Source organism: Anopheles gambiae, chromosome 2 (assembly GCF_943734735.2).
Source record: "Anopheles gambiae chromosome 2, idAnoGambNW_F1_1, whole genome shotgun sequence".
NCBI lineage: Eukaryota > Metazoa > Arthropoda > Insecta > Diptera > Culicidae > Anopheles > Anopheles gambiae.
In genome coordinates this window covers 49,351,408-49,367,360 of record NC_064601.1, presented here as the reverse complement: position 1 = coordinate 49,367,360, position 15,953 = coordinate 49,351,408, and the positions used below count along the sequence as shown (strand labels likewise).

Here is a 15,953-nt window from a genome sequence, read left to right as displayed (position 1 = left end):
TGCGAAGGAAATGGGAAGCAAAATAAACGGATAGGCACGAAACGAGAGGGATAGCGTATTTCCACCATTTCCCGAGGTCGTGGATGGGAAAAACAACACGCCGCAAATAAGACTTTCACCCTTGCTTGGGGCCTGGCGCAATCGCATTGGGCACAGGTGGGCGACGGTCGCGTAAGCTTCACAGCTTCCCCGTTTTGCGCGGTGGATTATGCGGGAGCACGAAGCGCTTAGCGCAGCAAACTAGCAAAGGGTGAACGAAGGCTATCTTGAGAGACGGTTGGTCGGTCGGTCGGTATGTGTGTGTAAGCTAGCTGCTGCCGTGGCCCGAGTTTCTTTCTATGCATTTTCTCCAACCTTGTCACATTCTTACTGCACACTGGCAGTAGCGATGCACCCGCTGGCAGCAGTTCCTTTCCCATCGTACGGGATTTGACGCCGTTACTGTCGTTTGCTATTTATTCTTTTGTTTGGTACGGTTGCTTTTGGCGCACGGCTCACATCACCGGCGCATGGTCGGGTAGCAATAGCGGGCGTGATTGCAGTAAGATAGAGGCTGAAGCAATCCGGTTTTCTCCTGTTTTTACATCACTTCGCGGAGGATTGTGTTTAGCTATATTATTGAATTGCACATACATACACATAGACAAGCGGGTGCATCTGCCTTTCTTAGGCCTGGTAATAGATGTCTTGTATTTTTTTTTGTGATAGTACCTTCTCTTTATTCCTATCGTTCCCACGTGAGATGAATGTATGGTGAGCAAGTGAAGTGTTTTGTTTATCTGACAGTAAAATAGTCGGCAAAATGTTAACCTTTAAGCAGTATTTTTTATTAAAATATATGTGAGTGTAAGTAAGAGTCGAAAATTGTTTTCTTAAACTTTTTTTATTCATAACCTTTGGGTGTAATTGAAATCTAACGCATTGAGGCACCGAACGGACGATATGCAACGCACTACATTATCGTTAGAATTTATCGTTCGTAATTGATATCTCATTTTCATTTCCTCCAGCAACGATCGTGAGTAACGAAAAACTGAAAGTATTCGATCCCAGTTTCACTTCACATATTGGAAAATCCGCGCCAAGCCTCCAAGAGGAATCCGACGGCATTGTAAAGCGAGTGTTTCGAATGTCAGCTCACGATCTGACCCACGATTCAGCCTTACGAGCACATCCGGAGAGGAGAACATGGGACGGGAAAGGAAAAAAGAGAAACATCAAGGAGGTTTTCTTTCGTACCCAAAGAATACGTAAGGCAGCTTAGGGATGGTAAGGGTGTAAAAGCTAAGCTTAAGATGGAATTAAGCGAAAAGTTCCCTTTCGACTGTCTGGGGAGGTTCGACGGTCCCCGGGACCGGATTTCCGATCACCGGCTCTGGGTGACGATTTCGTAACAAAGCTACCAATAGCGGATTAGCGAGTGAATCGTGACCTGAAAGTGAAATCGGTTACGGCAGGCAATCTAATCATCCCGCCTCTCCCTCGCACTCAAGAGCACTATTTCCCATTTTTTTAACACACGTGCTTAAATACTTTTTCCTTGCGAATTGTTGTTACCCTCGGTGGTCTGGATCGGTGCTGCAGGGAATAACGGTGGTATAATTGTTTTACGGTAGCCCTTTTCCCCGATCTCCCCCTTCCGCTCCCTCCCCTTGTCTGTTCGGTTCAATGACCAGGTTTCCCACACCTTCTCCGCGTAATCGTTCAACTATTAGCTAGGTTGTCTTAATGTGCGAACGCGCTAGTTCCTTAAGGAGCTAAGTGGTCTATTAAGATGCAGGCCGCAGCGTTTGATTTTATTGCCCATATTGCCGGCCCCACAATCAGAGGTACCCCACCGGTGAACGAAGCTTACAGCTACCAATTTCGAGATAACGAGGCCTCTTGCTACGCTATTTCCCTACCCGGGTAAGTGGAGCTATTTACAGGGTGCGCAATGCATTGCATACGTTTAGGCGCCATCGTACGGATCCTGGTAGTCGTGCTCGGGGCGTCGCTTCCAGTAGGGCAGATCGTCCTCCTCGTAGTACTGGTTGCGGGGATACGGTTTCCTCGGCTCGATGCTGCGCTGCCAGCCACCACCACCACCCCCACCGCCCCCATGGCTCGAGTGCTCGTAGACGACGTGTTCGGCCGCGTGGCCACCACCCGATCCGTTCGCTTTCTTCAGCCCGTTCTGTTCGTTCGGTTGGTGAGAGCGCGCGCGCGGGCAGGGGGATGGGACAAAAAGAGGGCGAAAGAAAAAAGGGAAAAGAAAATGCAATTTCATCCAAATGCCGGTTGCTACGTACAGTGGTGATGGGCGCTTCCGCCGTGCAGGACCGCCCGGAACACCGGTGCGAGCGTATTTACCAAGGTGGAGAAGACGAGCGCTATTTTCGCCATGATCAGTGCGACCGCCGCCAGGACAGCGACCTTGCCAATGATGACCTGCGCGATCATCGCCATCAGTGCCATCAGCGCCATCGAGAACATGTTGCCCTGCTTGTGCTTGTGCTTCTTGCCCCGGCCCTCGTCCGAGGCGTCTAGCAGCGCGCGTCCATTCGCGTCCACCAGGCTGAGCTGAAACAGTCGCGAGAGGAGCAGCTCGTGCAGCTTCCGGAACAGTCCCGACCAGCCGGAAAGCCGGGCGAGGTCCGCGGGAAGACGCGCACTGCTCGGCCAGTCCGGGTTGCGGCGCACAATAACGAATGGTGTCACACGGAACGTCACGTTCGATTCGATAGCACGATCAAGCACACGGAACACTTCACCACGAAAACATTCCACCAGCTGGCCACTGTCGAAGCAACTGCGGGCTCGATCCAGCAGGTGGCGCTGCAGCGTAGGAGAGCGGGTATCGTTCGAGATGGACACGGGTGACTCTGAATCAAGTAGCACGCGCGCCTCGGCAACACGGAGAAGGCATCCGATCACTAACCCTACCCAGCAGTAGGTACTCCGCGACATCTTGTCGAGATCACACGACAGGTCTCGGTGCGCCGGGAATTGAATGGTAAATAGACGTTCGGTGACAGATGAGCGACAGTTTTATACGCGCTGCGAATTGTGGTCTAGATTTGCGTGCGTTTTTTTGGGAGCAATAATTGTGACATTCAAAATTAGTGCATGTGTGGCTGCACGAGAAAAGGCGTCCCGTCTTTCCACACAGTCGGTAGCAACTCTTCATGGGGTCGTGGCCTTGAAAAGCACCAGACGGAAAATGGGTTCGTTTCGTTAATTACTGTGCGCGTTGCTTACGGGTTTCTTTCGTTCTTGATTATTTAGCGTCCCGAAAGTACCCCATTCAGTGGAAACGGAATTTGGGGAAGGCCACCAAGCAAGACCTCGATTGATGGTGAACCACTAGACACTAGCACAACGCGTAGCAAATTCAAGCCCGGCGGAAAATAGAAAGAATCAACAAAGAAAGTAAACTCCGACCGGGGCAAGTTCTTCATTACACCGTACGCCATGAAGGTGCGCAGTCGGTGCGCGTTGAGCTTCAGTGGAGTGTACGTTCGTTGGATTAATTAGGCACAACATACATGCGTGTCGGCACGGTTGATTGTGGTGCGGAAAAAAAACGCAGATAGAAGAAGAAAAAGGAACAAAATAGACAAAAGCAACAAAAAAAAACTGCTCTTGCCATCTTCCCGGAAGGAAATGAGGTCTCCCATGCACGTCTCTCACGCAGCCCACCATGGGTGAAGGTCTTTGGCTTAGTAACCCGATTCGGAATCCGTGGTGGCGATTAGAGCATAAAGTGTGGCTCATTAGGGGTTGTTCTGTTGGTTAGGATACGGTTAAGGGTAAGAGTTTCTGGTCAAACACATTCTGACTGCTACTTGCACTTTCTCTGGGTGGTTAATTTTCGTTCTGGTTTAGAAAAAATCGTTATGATTTTCTTGATAGGTTAAAGAAGACATTTCATACATTCCATAAATCTCTTTTGATCTCTCCTTGCCCCTTTTAATTTCATTCGTAAATTCAATTATCTTCCAGTATAATTGCATGAAGTTCCTTCATTTATTTAAGGAACATAATGAGCGAAAATTTAACTAGTTGAACCTTAAACAAATGTATAAAAATGCATGTTTTAATACTGGCAATAGAGAAAGATACAAACATTTGTCAGAATATCATTGAACTTGTTGTCATTAATCCTCATAAGATCTCATAAATGAGCAATGGAATTTAAATTTTAGCAATGCGTAAAATCTCTCTGCTCTTTGTTCCCACTAAAAAGCGTTGAACATTGATTTTTTTTAAGTTGGTTGTGTAAATTAATTTTATTTTAAAAGAAAATATAAAAGTAAAAATTTCATATAATGAAAATACAGTAGAGACTTACTCCGATGCTACAAACTCGGAGCAAATTAGTTAATATGTAAACTCATCACCAGCTTGCCAATGGTTCAAAAGCATTTAGCAGAAAAATGCTCTTAATACTGAGACATACGATGTTTGGTACGCTTTCTTTGAACGCGTCAATTTGCGCTTTCCTGCACTAGTGATCGCTCCAGGCAAAGTTCCGCCTGCTAGATCCATCACCACCGTCCGGTAGTGAACGTTCGTTGCGCTCCGTTGCCAAGTCTGGAGTGACGAAGGGATAGTCAGGACCAGCGGATCCACCACCTGCATGAGGTTGCTCCCGCTCGTAAAACTTTCGTTCAAACAGTCGTGCCGTTCGGTCTTTAAGCATCTGTTGCTTCTCGTACTCGTAGAATTTGTCCACCAGCGAGGACGCCGTTTGTGGCTCAACGCGCTCATCCAGATTGAGGAACTTGTCCTTCTTTTTGTAGTACCCGCCGCTGGTCTGCGAATCCTGGGACGTTCCAGCACCATGGTGGTAGTCATCGTGATGATGATGGTGATGATGTTGATGATTGTCAAAGTCGGGACTGTCGGCGAGAGGGTTGTTGTAACGGAAGGGTTTGGCGCCGAACCCGAATCCACCGATGGCACCGTGACCACCGGTAAAACCTCCCCCATAACCACCGTATCCGCCGCCGTACAGGGCAGGCGTTAGAAATGACCCGTATCCGAACAAACCGGAAAGGAAAAGCGCTATTTTGCCAAGGATGAGCGCCTTCTTGCTGAGTAGGATGAGCCCGCCAAATACGAGCGGCAGCAGTGTTGCCAGGTTGAATTTAAGCCCGAGCAGAAATGGCACCACGAAGCTTTTGGTTAGTATCCGTGCTGTGGAGAAAATGGAGAAAACACGCTTAGCGGGCTTTGGTACAATAAAGCACAACCTTGATGAAGCTTTCTTGCATGCAAGCTTTGGTGAAAGATGGACCTTGAAAAAGAAAGTTAGCTTTCGGGAGGATACAAAAAAGGAAATGTAGACAAACGTTGCTTTTCATATGAAAAGTAACAATTATTTGAGTTGAATAGCATGAATTGTGAAGAAGACGAATGAATGAAATGTTCCACTTCGGATAAATAGTTTGTTCAAACAATCATAAAATATGGTATGTACTTGAAATGTACTTGCCTGTCGATTTTTCTTCGAACAGCGACCGTTCGTCGTTCTGCACGGACGGATCGAGCACAAATTCCAGCAGCCCGGCTGCACCAATGGTTGGGCCCAGCTTGAGCTTCAGTCCCGGATAGATGATGCCCATGTCCCAGAGTAGTTGCCGCTGCGCCATCACGGCACCTGCATTCTCCAGAATTCCTCTGCAGGGTGTCGAATTTTTATGATGAAGGTAAGCGTGGAAATGGTGTGAAAAATGCAAAAAAAGAAATAAACCAAAATCAGGGCATGCAAGGAAAATGTTTCACCCTCAAGCTGGGTGGGCAACGTTCGATTGTTTCTTAATCTTTCCGAGATGGAACGCAGACCCCACGACACCGGGCTACCCGCGTATCAGTGACGCATTAACATATGTTGGTGGGCCGGATTGGTGCCGTTACACACGTTGTTTGATATCGGCAGGCGGGAAAAAGATCAAAGCGACAGCGCGAGTGGGCAGAAAGCATGTCGCACAGGGATGATGGAAATGGAGAAAAACAGAATCGAATCGATGTGATGGATTTGGCTTTGCTCTCTCGCCTGCTCTCTTTCTCTCATTTCCGCGCCGCTCCGTTCTTCATCGAAGCGCTTTATCACGCTTTGGTGGAGTTTGATACCTTTGGCGCGTAGGATGGCGGCGCTAATTAGTTTAATGGGGGATGAATCGAAGGCACACGAAACGCTTACCGTGCCGAGAGGAAACCTTAAGCGGTGGTGTTTTCACGAAATAAAAACCCACCGTCCGGGATGTAATTCAATCCCATCGATTAGGATTATGTTGATGAGAACAGTTTAGAATTGACGAATAGCGATGGTTTTGGAGAAGGAAAATCGATTACCGTGCACAAGAATGATGAAGCGAGCGCTGAGCATATTTCTCGCATTTGTCCTCAAAATGTTTGGTGGAAAAGATTAAAGGCTCATGTTAATAGCGGACCAGACATTGACACATTTTGGCACTGGTATAGGTACACTTAATTGATACTGATTTTATTTATTATGTATGTGAATTTAAGCAACCATACATCAAAGAGTATTTGATGCCCTTACCACACATTATTCATACCATTCTTTGAAAACACAAAAATGATTTTGTATTTGTTGTTGGCCAAAATGTCAATCCATATTTGTTCGAAAACAATTCTAGTGAGAACTAAGTTAGCTAAAACAACCTCATCAAAGCCAAAATCAAACAAATTAAATAAGTGGCATCAAATCGTTTTATCAAAAGCCAATGTCTAAGGATTTCATAGAAATATGAATATTCCAGCACACAATCATAGATGAACCTTTGGTTAAATACTCAACTGTACAGTATTCAGTTCTTGGGATATTACCTAGATTTAACCCATTCAATTGAGTAAAATGAGTACTTTTCTGAACTGTTTAATTACAATTTTGTTTTCTAAGTAGGAAAATATCCAAAATGGTTAATTTAAAAAAACTGCAAACAACAGTATTCGTAGAGTTGATGACTCGTACTGCTGTGAACTATGTATGTGTGTTAGGTTTTTCAAACATATTTATGTCTTAAAAATATATTTCAATAACATGTACAAACATAATTATTTCTCTTCATTTGTTAGTTCATTTTTTGTCCATTACTAGGTGAACGGTTACGATAAAAAGTGACAAAAGAAGCGTAATGAAACAAACAATCACATTGTTTTAGCTTTAACCACTTTTCCGTAACCTGGGACAGAGAGAAATGACCAAACATTTATACGAAGGTTGATTGTTTTGCACCTTTTAACTATATTTGAAGTGGGGAAAATTGCATTGCAAAATTGGGTATTGTGTGCTATTTAGCTAGTTGGTTTTCAGTTTTGTAAAAGTTGTTCACGAGGAATTTCTTGTAGTTTGCAAGCTATTTTGCTATTGTTGACAAGTTTTTCAGCGTTTTTGCGGTGCTGTGGTCACACGTTTATTAGTTGAAATAAGAAAAGAATATACAAACCCGCCTATGCAGTAAATGTTGGGACTATGTAGATACCCTTTTTGCTAGATGCTATTACTTGCGCTTGACAATAAATAAAGCATCCCAAATGAATTGAGATGAATGAACTTCGTGATAGTGAAAGAGATTGTTCGATAGATAGATAGGCCCTTTGAAACCGTTTTCAACGTACAATTGTAAATTATATAGTTTAATCACATGCCAGGCATAGAATTACATACATCTCTAATGGACCGTTTGTCCCACAAGAGCCTGGCGTTGTTTGTTGACTTTGGTGCTATGGCCTAATGATTCACACATATCCAAACTAATTAGAGGTTCAGATAGACTTCAGAGGAAACTAATTGTCATAAAATAATAATGTGTAAGAAGTATAATGTAGAATTTTACCGTTCGCCCTAATTTAAAAAAAGTAGAATTTGTATTTTGAATGGTATGATTATTTTCGAATATATTAGATTATTCAAACGATAATAGAAAATAATCTTCCAGTGCGTTGAATACTCTACGCGTTCATAGGAATCAACATTTTTAGATTTGTTGCAACCACCTCCAGAACGTCGATTAGGTTGCGTAGGGAAATAGCACGACCGTAAACGTATACGATTAACACCCACTAACCATTGGTGCGTGGGTGCCAAAATGATAGTGGAATGTGCATACATTAGAAACACTACCAGTGCACACATACTTCCGTCTGCATTTCAGAGCTTGAAGAACGGCAAAGAAAGTGCCTACCTTCCATCGTACCAAACCATCCCAAAAACCATACGTCCTCACTCGTCTGTTTTCGTTCGTTTCGCACTTGATCCGTAATTTATTCAAAACACACACGACCCGGGAATAGCGAAGTGCACCATACCCTTCGCTTTCCCTCCTCCGCTCCCTCTTTCTACAAAAACCATCCCCGACCAAAAAGTGGAATATCAATCGGGCACTCGGGCGTGTGCGCAAACACTTGAGCTCGTTCCCAATTCGGCCGATTGACACAAATTCCATTCTGGCGGGCGTTTCCGTTTCGTTTCGGGTCCTACTGGCACGGTTTCCGATTACCTCGCGTGTACACTTGTTTGGGTGTCTGTTTGGTAGGGGAAGTGTGCCTGAACTTGCCTGAAATCGAGCGGATCGTGGTCAACGATGTTGGGGATGATGCGTGACGATGGAACTAGCGACTCATCCTTGATCATGAGCAATCCGTTGGTGAGTGTGAAGTTGTTCGCTTCCTCTAGAAACTGCAGCGACGAGAGTGCTTGCTGGCCGGCACATTGCAGCAATCCGGGGGAAGGAGTCATACGGATGCAGTAGTCGAACGTATCGAGCTGCGCCTGGACAGTAATCACACACAGGATCAGAGTAAGAAGCCGGTGCATTTTGAATGATTCACTTTTTAACACTAGATTCACTGCAGATTATTCAAGCACATCACAGCACGAAATTACAACGGTATGCACACGCTCTTGAAGTCACTTTACTTGGAATTCAGCTACAGAAGGCTTAAGACACTGTTGTTTCACTTAACTTTGTAGCTCGTCGTCTCTTGGAAGTGCACTGAGGGCAAAAGTTATCCCGAAAAGGTATATATACACAGTCGGACAGCTAGTTGGTGCGGTACGTTGCAGATTGGCAGTAATTCTTTCCTCCCCGCCAGAGAACGGTGTGGGAATGCTGAGGCCGCTGACAGCGGAAAGAAGTCGCGCGAATCCGCGAGCAACAAATGCGAAAGAAATTTCAATGTTTTAATGGAAAAAAGGCAGGTGGAAGCTCACCATTCCCCGTAGCAGGCTGGTGGTCGCTGTGGGAATCTTACCACCGTCAGCACAACAACAATGCACCATCAACCAAGGTGGCCAGACGCTTTTCAGTCGCGCTGATCAGCGATCCGTATCTCCTCTGTCCGGTGTCCTCTGCCCGATGTACCTAGCTTTTCCTCCACCCGATTATGAGCGCACATTTACATAACCACGAAAATTACGTGCGCATTTTTCGTGTTGTTGTTGCACTCGTGACACACCGTAGGAAGCTCCAAATTGAAAACAAAACTGCTTCCCAACTCCCCCGCGAGCGGTTCGGAAGCGAAAGAAAGGAAAAGTGGCCATCGGATAAAAAAGTGTGGCGCGAGTAGACCTAAGCGAGTAGTTCCAAGATGACCGATTGTTTTCGCAGAATAGGTAAAGCACGTTTCCCATCAAGTGCTGAGGCGGTTATGGGGTGAAAAAGGTTGCGCCTATGTCAATTTTATTTCCCGAAAAAGGGCCCATGACGTCATTGGAGAGTGGAAAAAAGTGAACCACATGATGAACCCATTGAACTAATTCCATTTCAACCCTATGAAGGTGCCCTTAAAGCACACCCAAAACGCATCATAACGCACGTTGGCGCAAGCGAGATTGTTGCCCTGGTCTGGGAGAAGGAGTGGCAAAATGTGAAAAGGAAGGGTTAGGTTTTCCTGGCTATTAAAATTTGTGTTTTTATCTTCATTGTGAGCTGCAGCTTACAACCCAACGGCACGAGAGGACAACATACAGAAAAGGACACAATTGACAGGTAATTTTGTTAGGAAAATTTTGGTACTCTGAAGCAAAAACCAAAAAAAGAAAAAAACACTCAGACCCCCTTGGGAAACTTCTACCTTTGGGCCGGCTGGGCGCATGATTGAGTGGGAGGTTTAATTTGTGGTACGTTTGTGGCGCCTCGGATAAAAAAAGAACGTCCCCGGGTGGAAACTAGCCGAAAGCATAGTCATGTTCGCACCGAAGGATGTAATCAGCGGAAGTGATTACGCAAAAAGTGACCGCTCATATACCTGCCGTGACCAAAAAAGTGTTTTTGCTCGTTTTTTTTTTGCATCTTTGTATGCAAAATCCCATTCCCGCGCGTAATGGAGCTTTACCGAAACAGTGTGAGTAGTTTGCAGAGCAGGTTCGGACCGGCCAAAAAGTTGGTGGTCACGAAAGTGCTCATCATTGCGGCGATACGGTTCCGTGACCACTTAGTATGGCCGTTTGCGGGTGGTCGATGGAAAGATAAAGACATCCCACAAGTGGAGTAGCAAAAACATTGCCTCTGCGGAATTGTGTTTGTGTGTTTTTTTTGTATGTGCAGGAAAGTGCGTGAAATGAGAGGATGAAATAAAAAAAACGGAAACATAACGCAATTCCCATCCCAAATTGCAAACGCGGTATAGTTTGCGAATGGAAAAAATACATCCAGCCACTTGCACCTTGGCGGTCGCGATCATGCAAAAATCCATGCGACGAAAGTGAAAGTACCACTGGTTGACCGGCTCCATCGGTTCAAGGGCCGGGAAGCAGGAACGAAAACTTGGGGAAGAATGCGCTCCATGAAGTAGCTCCATGGCCGGAAGCGCTCGTGAGGACGCGGCACCGCCACCACCACCGGCACCGGGTCGGTTTCTTCTGCGGGAGTAATTTTTCGGTGAAATGAATATCTGAATTCGCACGCAACAATGGCTACGATCTGGCAAATTTCGCCGACAGGAAGGGAACGGACACGAGATCGTTAGTCGGTCGTTTTGCGGACGCACCGGAGGGGTTTTTGAGAGGTTTTGTTGCGAATCCCATCTGCCTGTCCGCTTGTTTGGCGTTGCCACTTGTTTCCTTGTTTTGTGCGAAAGTGATCTTTTGATGGAAAGATGTTTTGTTGGTTGGTTGTTTTTTGTTTTTGCATTTTTTGTTGCTTCTTCTGCTCTCATTTCTTTGTCGGGGAACACTGCCGCTTTGGCAGTGGGGGTAATTATTACGGTAGGGTTGTCACGCTGTGAGGAGTTTTGGTTTTATTTTAAGCTTGTGCGGCACGACTTTTGTTTCGGATGCAATGGTTCTATGAGTAATAAAAGTAAAAGTAAATGCGTAATCTGGCGTCATTTTGCTGAGGAGCGTTAGACAATAGATAGAGAAGCAAAATGACCATAACAAGCCCAAGTAAGCAGCATCATTCACGTAACAATTTGTAAATGTATAAATTAAAAAAATCCTTACTTAGTGTACTATCGTCTACCCCCTCATAAAAAATAGAAATGCAATAAAAGCGAACATATCCAATTGATTTTATACAAATATTTTTTTTAAATTTTAGAATCAGTTTTTATCAACATAAAATCTCTCTAGTTTAGTCGAATGTGATATTGTACCATATAAAAACTGGCGTAATAAAAAATCGTATTTTTCATATTTATTTAATTAATTAGTCATCTGGCTTCAAGGAGCCTACATCACCGTACTTAAAATAAATTCCTTATTCCTATTCTGTTAGAAACTAATTTAGGTTGGTAAACAGGTGATATGTAAAGTAATCGTTAATTCTTCCAAGTTCATATCAAAATCTACACTATAGTCTAAAGCGTTATAGGATTTAATCATGCTAGACAATGGGTAAGTTTATATATTGGTAAGTTTTACGTTTATGTTCCAAAGATTCTAAACAAAAAGTAAACACTTTGTTCTATAAGAAGGATAGGGCCTATGGAATGCGATAAAATAGTATACATACATAGTACATTTTCGTTGAATTGCTTCAATCCTATTTATCCTGTATTGTTGCACTGGGAACAATAGCGCTTTACACAGCTTTTAAGCATAAAGGGTCCCTTAATGAACCACAAAACCTAACAGACGAAGAGTTTTAGATATTGTGGTTTCGAATGAGCCTGGAAAGTTATTTTGGTGTCTATAAAATATAAAATAAAACCACAACCAACTACCAACTCTGTGTTTTACCTCGTCCAACACGGTTAGGCGTAATAAAATTTGCAATTCAATTTATTTTCGTAGCGATCAACAATACTCTGCATAACAGTATGATAAAAAATCGATTACAGTGGAGTGGTCGTATGAGCACCGTTCGGAATTTGACTTTGGGAATTTGGGATAACATTTTAAATTATTTATTTACACACATTGGCATGGTTTTTTTTAAATTGCATTCTTCTAAAAATTATAGTTGAATTTTCGATACGATTAGTTCATAAAAATATCTGAAATGTTTGTGAAAATGGTTGTTTTGAATAACGATAGCATAAAATGCTTCATTATTCATATTGTACGGTCATTTCTGAACAGCACGGATAGAAAAACAGCGAATATTTGCGATTGGTGTAAAAAGACCCTCCGTTGTATTTAAATTGGTAAACATCGTTAATAACACGTCAGATTGTTGGTAAAAATGTCATCAAAAGCCACTGCGGTGTAAAAAAAAGAATGATGATAGCTACCGACAGCTTGTAAAATCGGTAAAAAGTTTAAAATGTGGTGCGTATGACGGCCAATGTCCCAGAGTACGTGAAGAAAAAAAAAGCAATTGACGCACAAAATATCCTTTGGAGTTTCTTTTATTTCCACTGTTTCATGGCACGATTAAATATGGTCATCGTATCGTTTTTCCCAAGCGAAAAGAGATTGTTATTGCGCTCAAAGGATATTACATTTTACACAAGCAAGCATCATAAGGACAGTGCAGAGAGTGGAAAAAGAGCTGTTTGTATTTGTGTGTATCCCATTTATCTCCATAATCAAGTGTACTCCAATCATGAAGTGCATTCACCTCACCAGAGAGCAACACTAGGTCAACACCAACCGCTATAGATAAACAAATTGGGGGAAAATTGCACCGAACAAAAAGGGTTTACGGTTCACTTACTCACTGTGGAAAAGCACTGCAACACCCTGCTAGCCGCCCAAATGGGGATTCACTGTGTGCTACTTGTTGTAGCATACGGGAGCGTGTGTTACTTTTGGGTAGTGGTAGACCCTCGGACCGGCACGAAAAAAAGTAGGTAAACGCCAACAGTACAGCTAATAGCATCAAAGTTGATTGATCGAGCAATTTACGGAGCGAGGTAATAATCAAGCTGTACCAACAACTGTTAACCTTTTAGCGCCACGGCTTGGCTGGGTTTGGCGGATACGCTGTTACACGACGGTAATGCAGCTCACCACCACCCCACCGGTACATACACAAACAGAAATTATCCGCTCTAAGCCGTGATAATACAGGTAGGTGGGTAGGGTTGGGCGAATAGGAGGGTGTTATTTTTCCATGCGAGTGTTTTGATGCTTTCAGTAGCAATAACAACAGCAGCAGTAGCATTCTGCATATGTTTAAATCGCAATATTCCATTAGATCTTTTCAACCAATGTTTCTAGCCAGCGTGTACAGTGCGAGCTCGAAAGCAAGTGATCACGGTAGTCGGATCTTGCAATCAATTTTTCATTTCACTTCCATTCTTGTTGCGGTTGTTGGAAGAATTTTGGAAGATAATAATACTTTTTCATAAAAAAAGGTAATGAAAACATCAGCATCAACAACCAAAGTGCGTTAAAATAAACCATCCTACCCACATACACACACACTCATACTGTCGATGAAGTGTCCGAACAACCCTGTTTGTTGATGTGTACGGGGGCTGCTGCATCATAAAAAATCAAACAGGTACTTCGGAAATGGGCAGGAAAAGTTTCTCCGACCTATCTCGGCACCGGTATGTGGTTCGTCCCCCAACTTAAGGGAAGGGGGGGGGGGGGGGCGGAGTGGAACGGAGAAATAGGAAACACTGTTGGCCCGGCAACTTGCCACGATAAAGGCAAAGAGGCTACATAAAAAATGATGGCGTAGTGGCGTAGCACTTAAAAGTAAAAATATTATCGAAAGCAACCGAAAGGTTGAATTGGCCCCACGTATTTTTGTCTGCTGTTGCCAGGCTTTGGGAGCCAGCGGAGGGAGAGCGTAACGCGTGTTGCACCATATCCGAGAGTGAGTGAGAAGGAGGAGCAAGAGAAGGAATTGTATATTCGACGCATGATGATGCTGTTCGAAAAAACTTTCACCAGTAATGACCGTTCTAATTCATGTTGCTGTTGTTGATCCATCCGTGGCCACGCACTGTCGGAGTGTAAAAACAACAAGAAGGTAGATTTGTCTACCGTCCCGAAACAGAAGTACATTCTTCCCCCGTTGGGCTGCTGAACGTACGATGCCGTGTTGGGCCACAGGAAGCGGGAGGCAAAAGGCAACACTTTCGATCTCAAGCCGTCCAGCCGTGTTGGAGCTTTTTGGAACACAGCCGTAGGCGAGAATCCCGAACGTTTTCTCCTCACGCTCCTCCCTGCTGCTACTGACGCGATGCTTCTTGACATACATTGCACTTTCCCTTCCTGGCGAAGATACCCGTAGAGCATTACACTGACTGTGTGGCATTTGGGAAGGAGCGAAAGGAGAACGAGTTGAACGAATGAAACCAAGCAGCAAAAAAAAAAAAAACAAGGTGAAGGACCGCACTCGAAGCGAAGACGATGACGACAACCACGCCGCCAGTTTGAGGATCACTTTCCCGAAAGCCGGTTTTTCTGGCGCAATGACTTTTCGAAGGGAACACAGTCCCGGAATCGTGAGGTTACGTTTCTTTCCTCTCGGGCCCTTTCGCTGTAATTCTTGTTTTCTTTCCTTCTTCCCTTTAACCCCCACTGCAGTTCGTTGCACCGTTGTAAAAGTAGCGATCTTCAGGATCGTGAAATGCTGCCCAAATACTGCTGCCGTAATGAAATCCCACACGACACAACTTTCTTTTTATTTTTTCGATTCATTTTATTATTTCATTCCTGTCAAATTTTTGTTTGGATTGATTTTCCCACCGAACGCAAACACGCGCCAAACGTGCGTGAAGCGCAAACGGAAATGGGCGCATTAAAGATACAATAATTTAAACAATAAATAACAGAACAGATCATTCTTACAAAACGTTCTTTCCTGCCGCAGCCCCGCAGTGTCGCCTTGCCTTTCCCATGGCGCAGCATTGTCGTTCCTCTTTGGGGGGAGGATTGGGAAAAGCACCTTGGGTAATGCAAACTTGGAGGTCCTCTGAGCTTAATCGGTACTGATCGTGTTCCGCTCAACTGCCCTAGCCCATTTTGTCTCGTGGTTGGAATAGCTACAGACGATAGTATCTAGAGAAGACGATGCACAGATTGTGGAATCATAGCGTTTCCAGAAGATAGAACGGCGGGGCGGAGTTCCTCGCCGTGTAGTAGTGTCAGCTGAGCTTACGCATGCGAAGCGTGCGTGAAGAAAGTGAAAAGCTAGTTAGTTTAATATAAACTTTTGTGAGTGTTTAAAGTCAGCCCATTGGCCACGGCTCGGACGGAAGCTGGCCGTCGAACCACCTGGATTCGGGTCGTACCGCGCTGGTTGTTTGTGAGAACGGGCCGTTCTGATTCGCCAAAACCGTTATCTGTCACCATTTTTTTTTCCTTCTCCTTTCGCCCATTGCTCAGCGGAACCGGTTTGAGATGCCAAACCAATTTGGCCGAAAATGGGCGCACAGATCGCAGCGTCAGCGGAAATATAACCGCCCGGCACATCTTTGCCGAAAAAAAAAGAATAAACAACCAGCTGTGACCCACTTTGCAGTGTACGCGATCTCGAACCGAATCTCATGATCGGTCGAAGCTGTCCCATCGGTCGCCGTGTAGAACTGTCTCGAGA

General features: G+C 44.6%; 2 protein-coding genes and 1 long non-coding RNA gene across 3 annotated transcripts; 1 reads left to right on the top strand and 2 right to left on the bottom strand.

Moving 5' to 3' along the window:
- Positions 1-864: 864 nt before the first annotated feature.
- Positions 865-3,329, bottom strand: LOC133391318 (uncharacterized). The gene is made up of 2 exons (XM_061644662.1): positions 2,353-3,329; positions 865-2,176 (listed from the first exon to the last, which is right to left on the bottom strand). Exons 1-2 carry the CDS (start codon positions 2,947-2,949, stop codon positions 1,952-1,954), a joined length of 822 nt encoding a protein of 273 aa, XP_061500646.1. The 5' UTR covers positions 2,950-3,329; the 3' UTR covers positions 865-1,951.
- A 918-nt stretch (positions 3,330-4,247) lies between these two features.
- LOC1273956 (uncharacterized) lies at positions 4,248-8,872 on the bottom strand. Its single transcript, XM_061644661.1, has 3 exons — positions 8,568-8,872; positions 5,480-5,664; positions 4,248-5,181 (listed from the first exon to the last, which is right to left on the bottom strand). Exons 1-3 carry the CDS (start codon positions 8,825-8,827, stop codon positions 4,490-4,492), a joined length of 1,137 nt encoding a protein of 378 aa, XP_061500645.1. The 5' UTR covers positions 8,828-8,872; the 3' UTR covers positions 4,248-4,489.
- LOC133391319 (uncharacterized) lies at positions 8,718-15,765 on the top strand. The gene is made up of 2 exons (XR_009764822.1): positions 8,718-8,810; positions 8,866-15,765. It is a non-coding gene; the product is annotated as an uncharacterized LOC133391319 (long non-coding RNA).
- Positions 15,766-15,953: the final 188 nt, after the last annotated feature.

Excerpts from the sequence above, each read along its gene's own strand:
- LOC133391318 (XM_061644662.1), bottom strand. The coding sequence starts at position 2,949 with ATGTCGCGGAGTACCTACTGCTGGGTAGGGTTAGTGATCGGATGCCTT. Across the intron at positions 2,177-2,352 it reads CGCTCGTCTTCTCCACCTTG|AACGGGCTGAAGAAAGCGAA; the intron begins GTAAATACGCTC and ends CCGAACGAACAG.
- LOC1273956 (XM_061644661.1), bottom strand. The coding sequence starts at position 8,827 with ATGCACCGGCTTCTTACTCTGATCCTGTGTGTGATTACTGTCCAGGCG. Across the intron at positions 5,665-8,567 it reads CACGATCCGCTCGATTTCAG|AGGAATTCTGGAGAATGCAG; the intron begins GCAAGTTCAGGC and ends GACACCCTGCAG. Across the intron at positions 5,182-5,479 it reads GTTCGAAGAAAAATCGACAG|CACGGATACTAACCAAAAGC; the intron begins GCAAGTACATTT and ends TTTTCTCCACAG.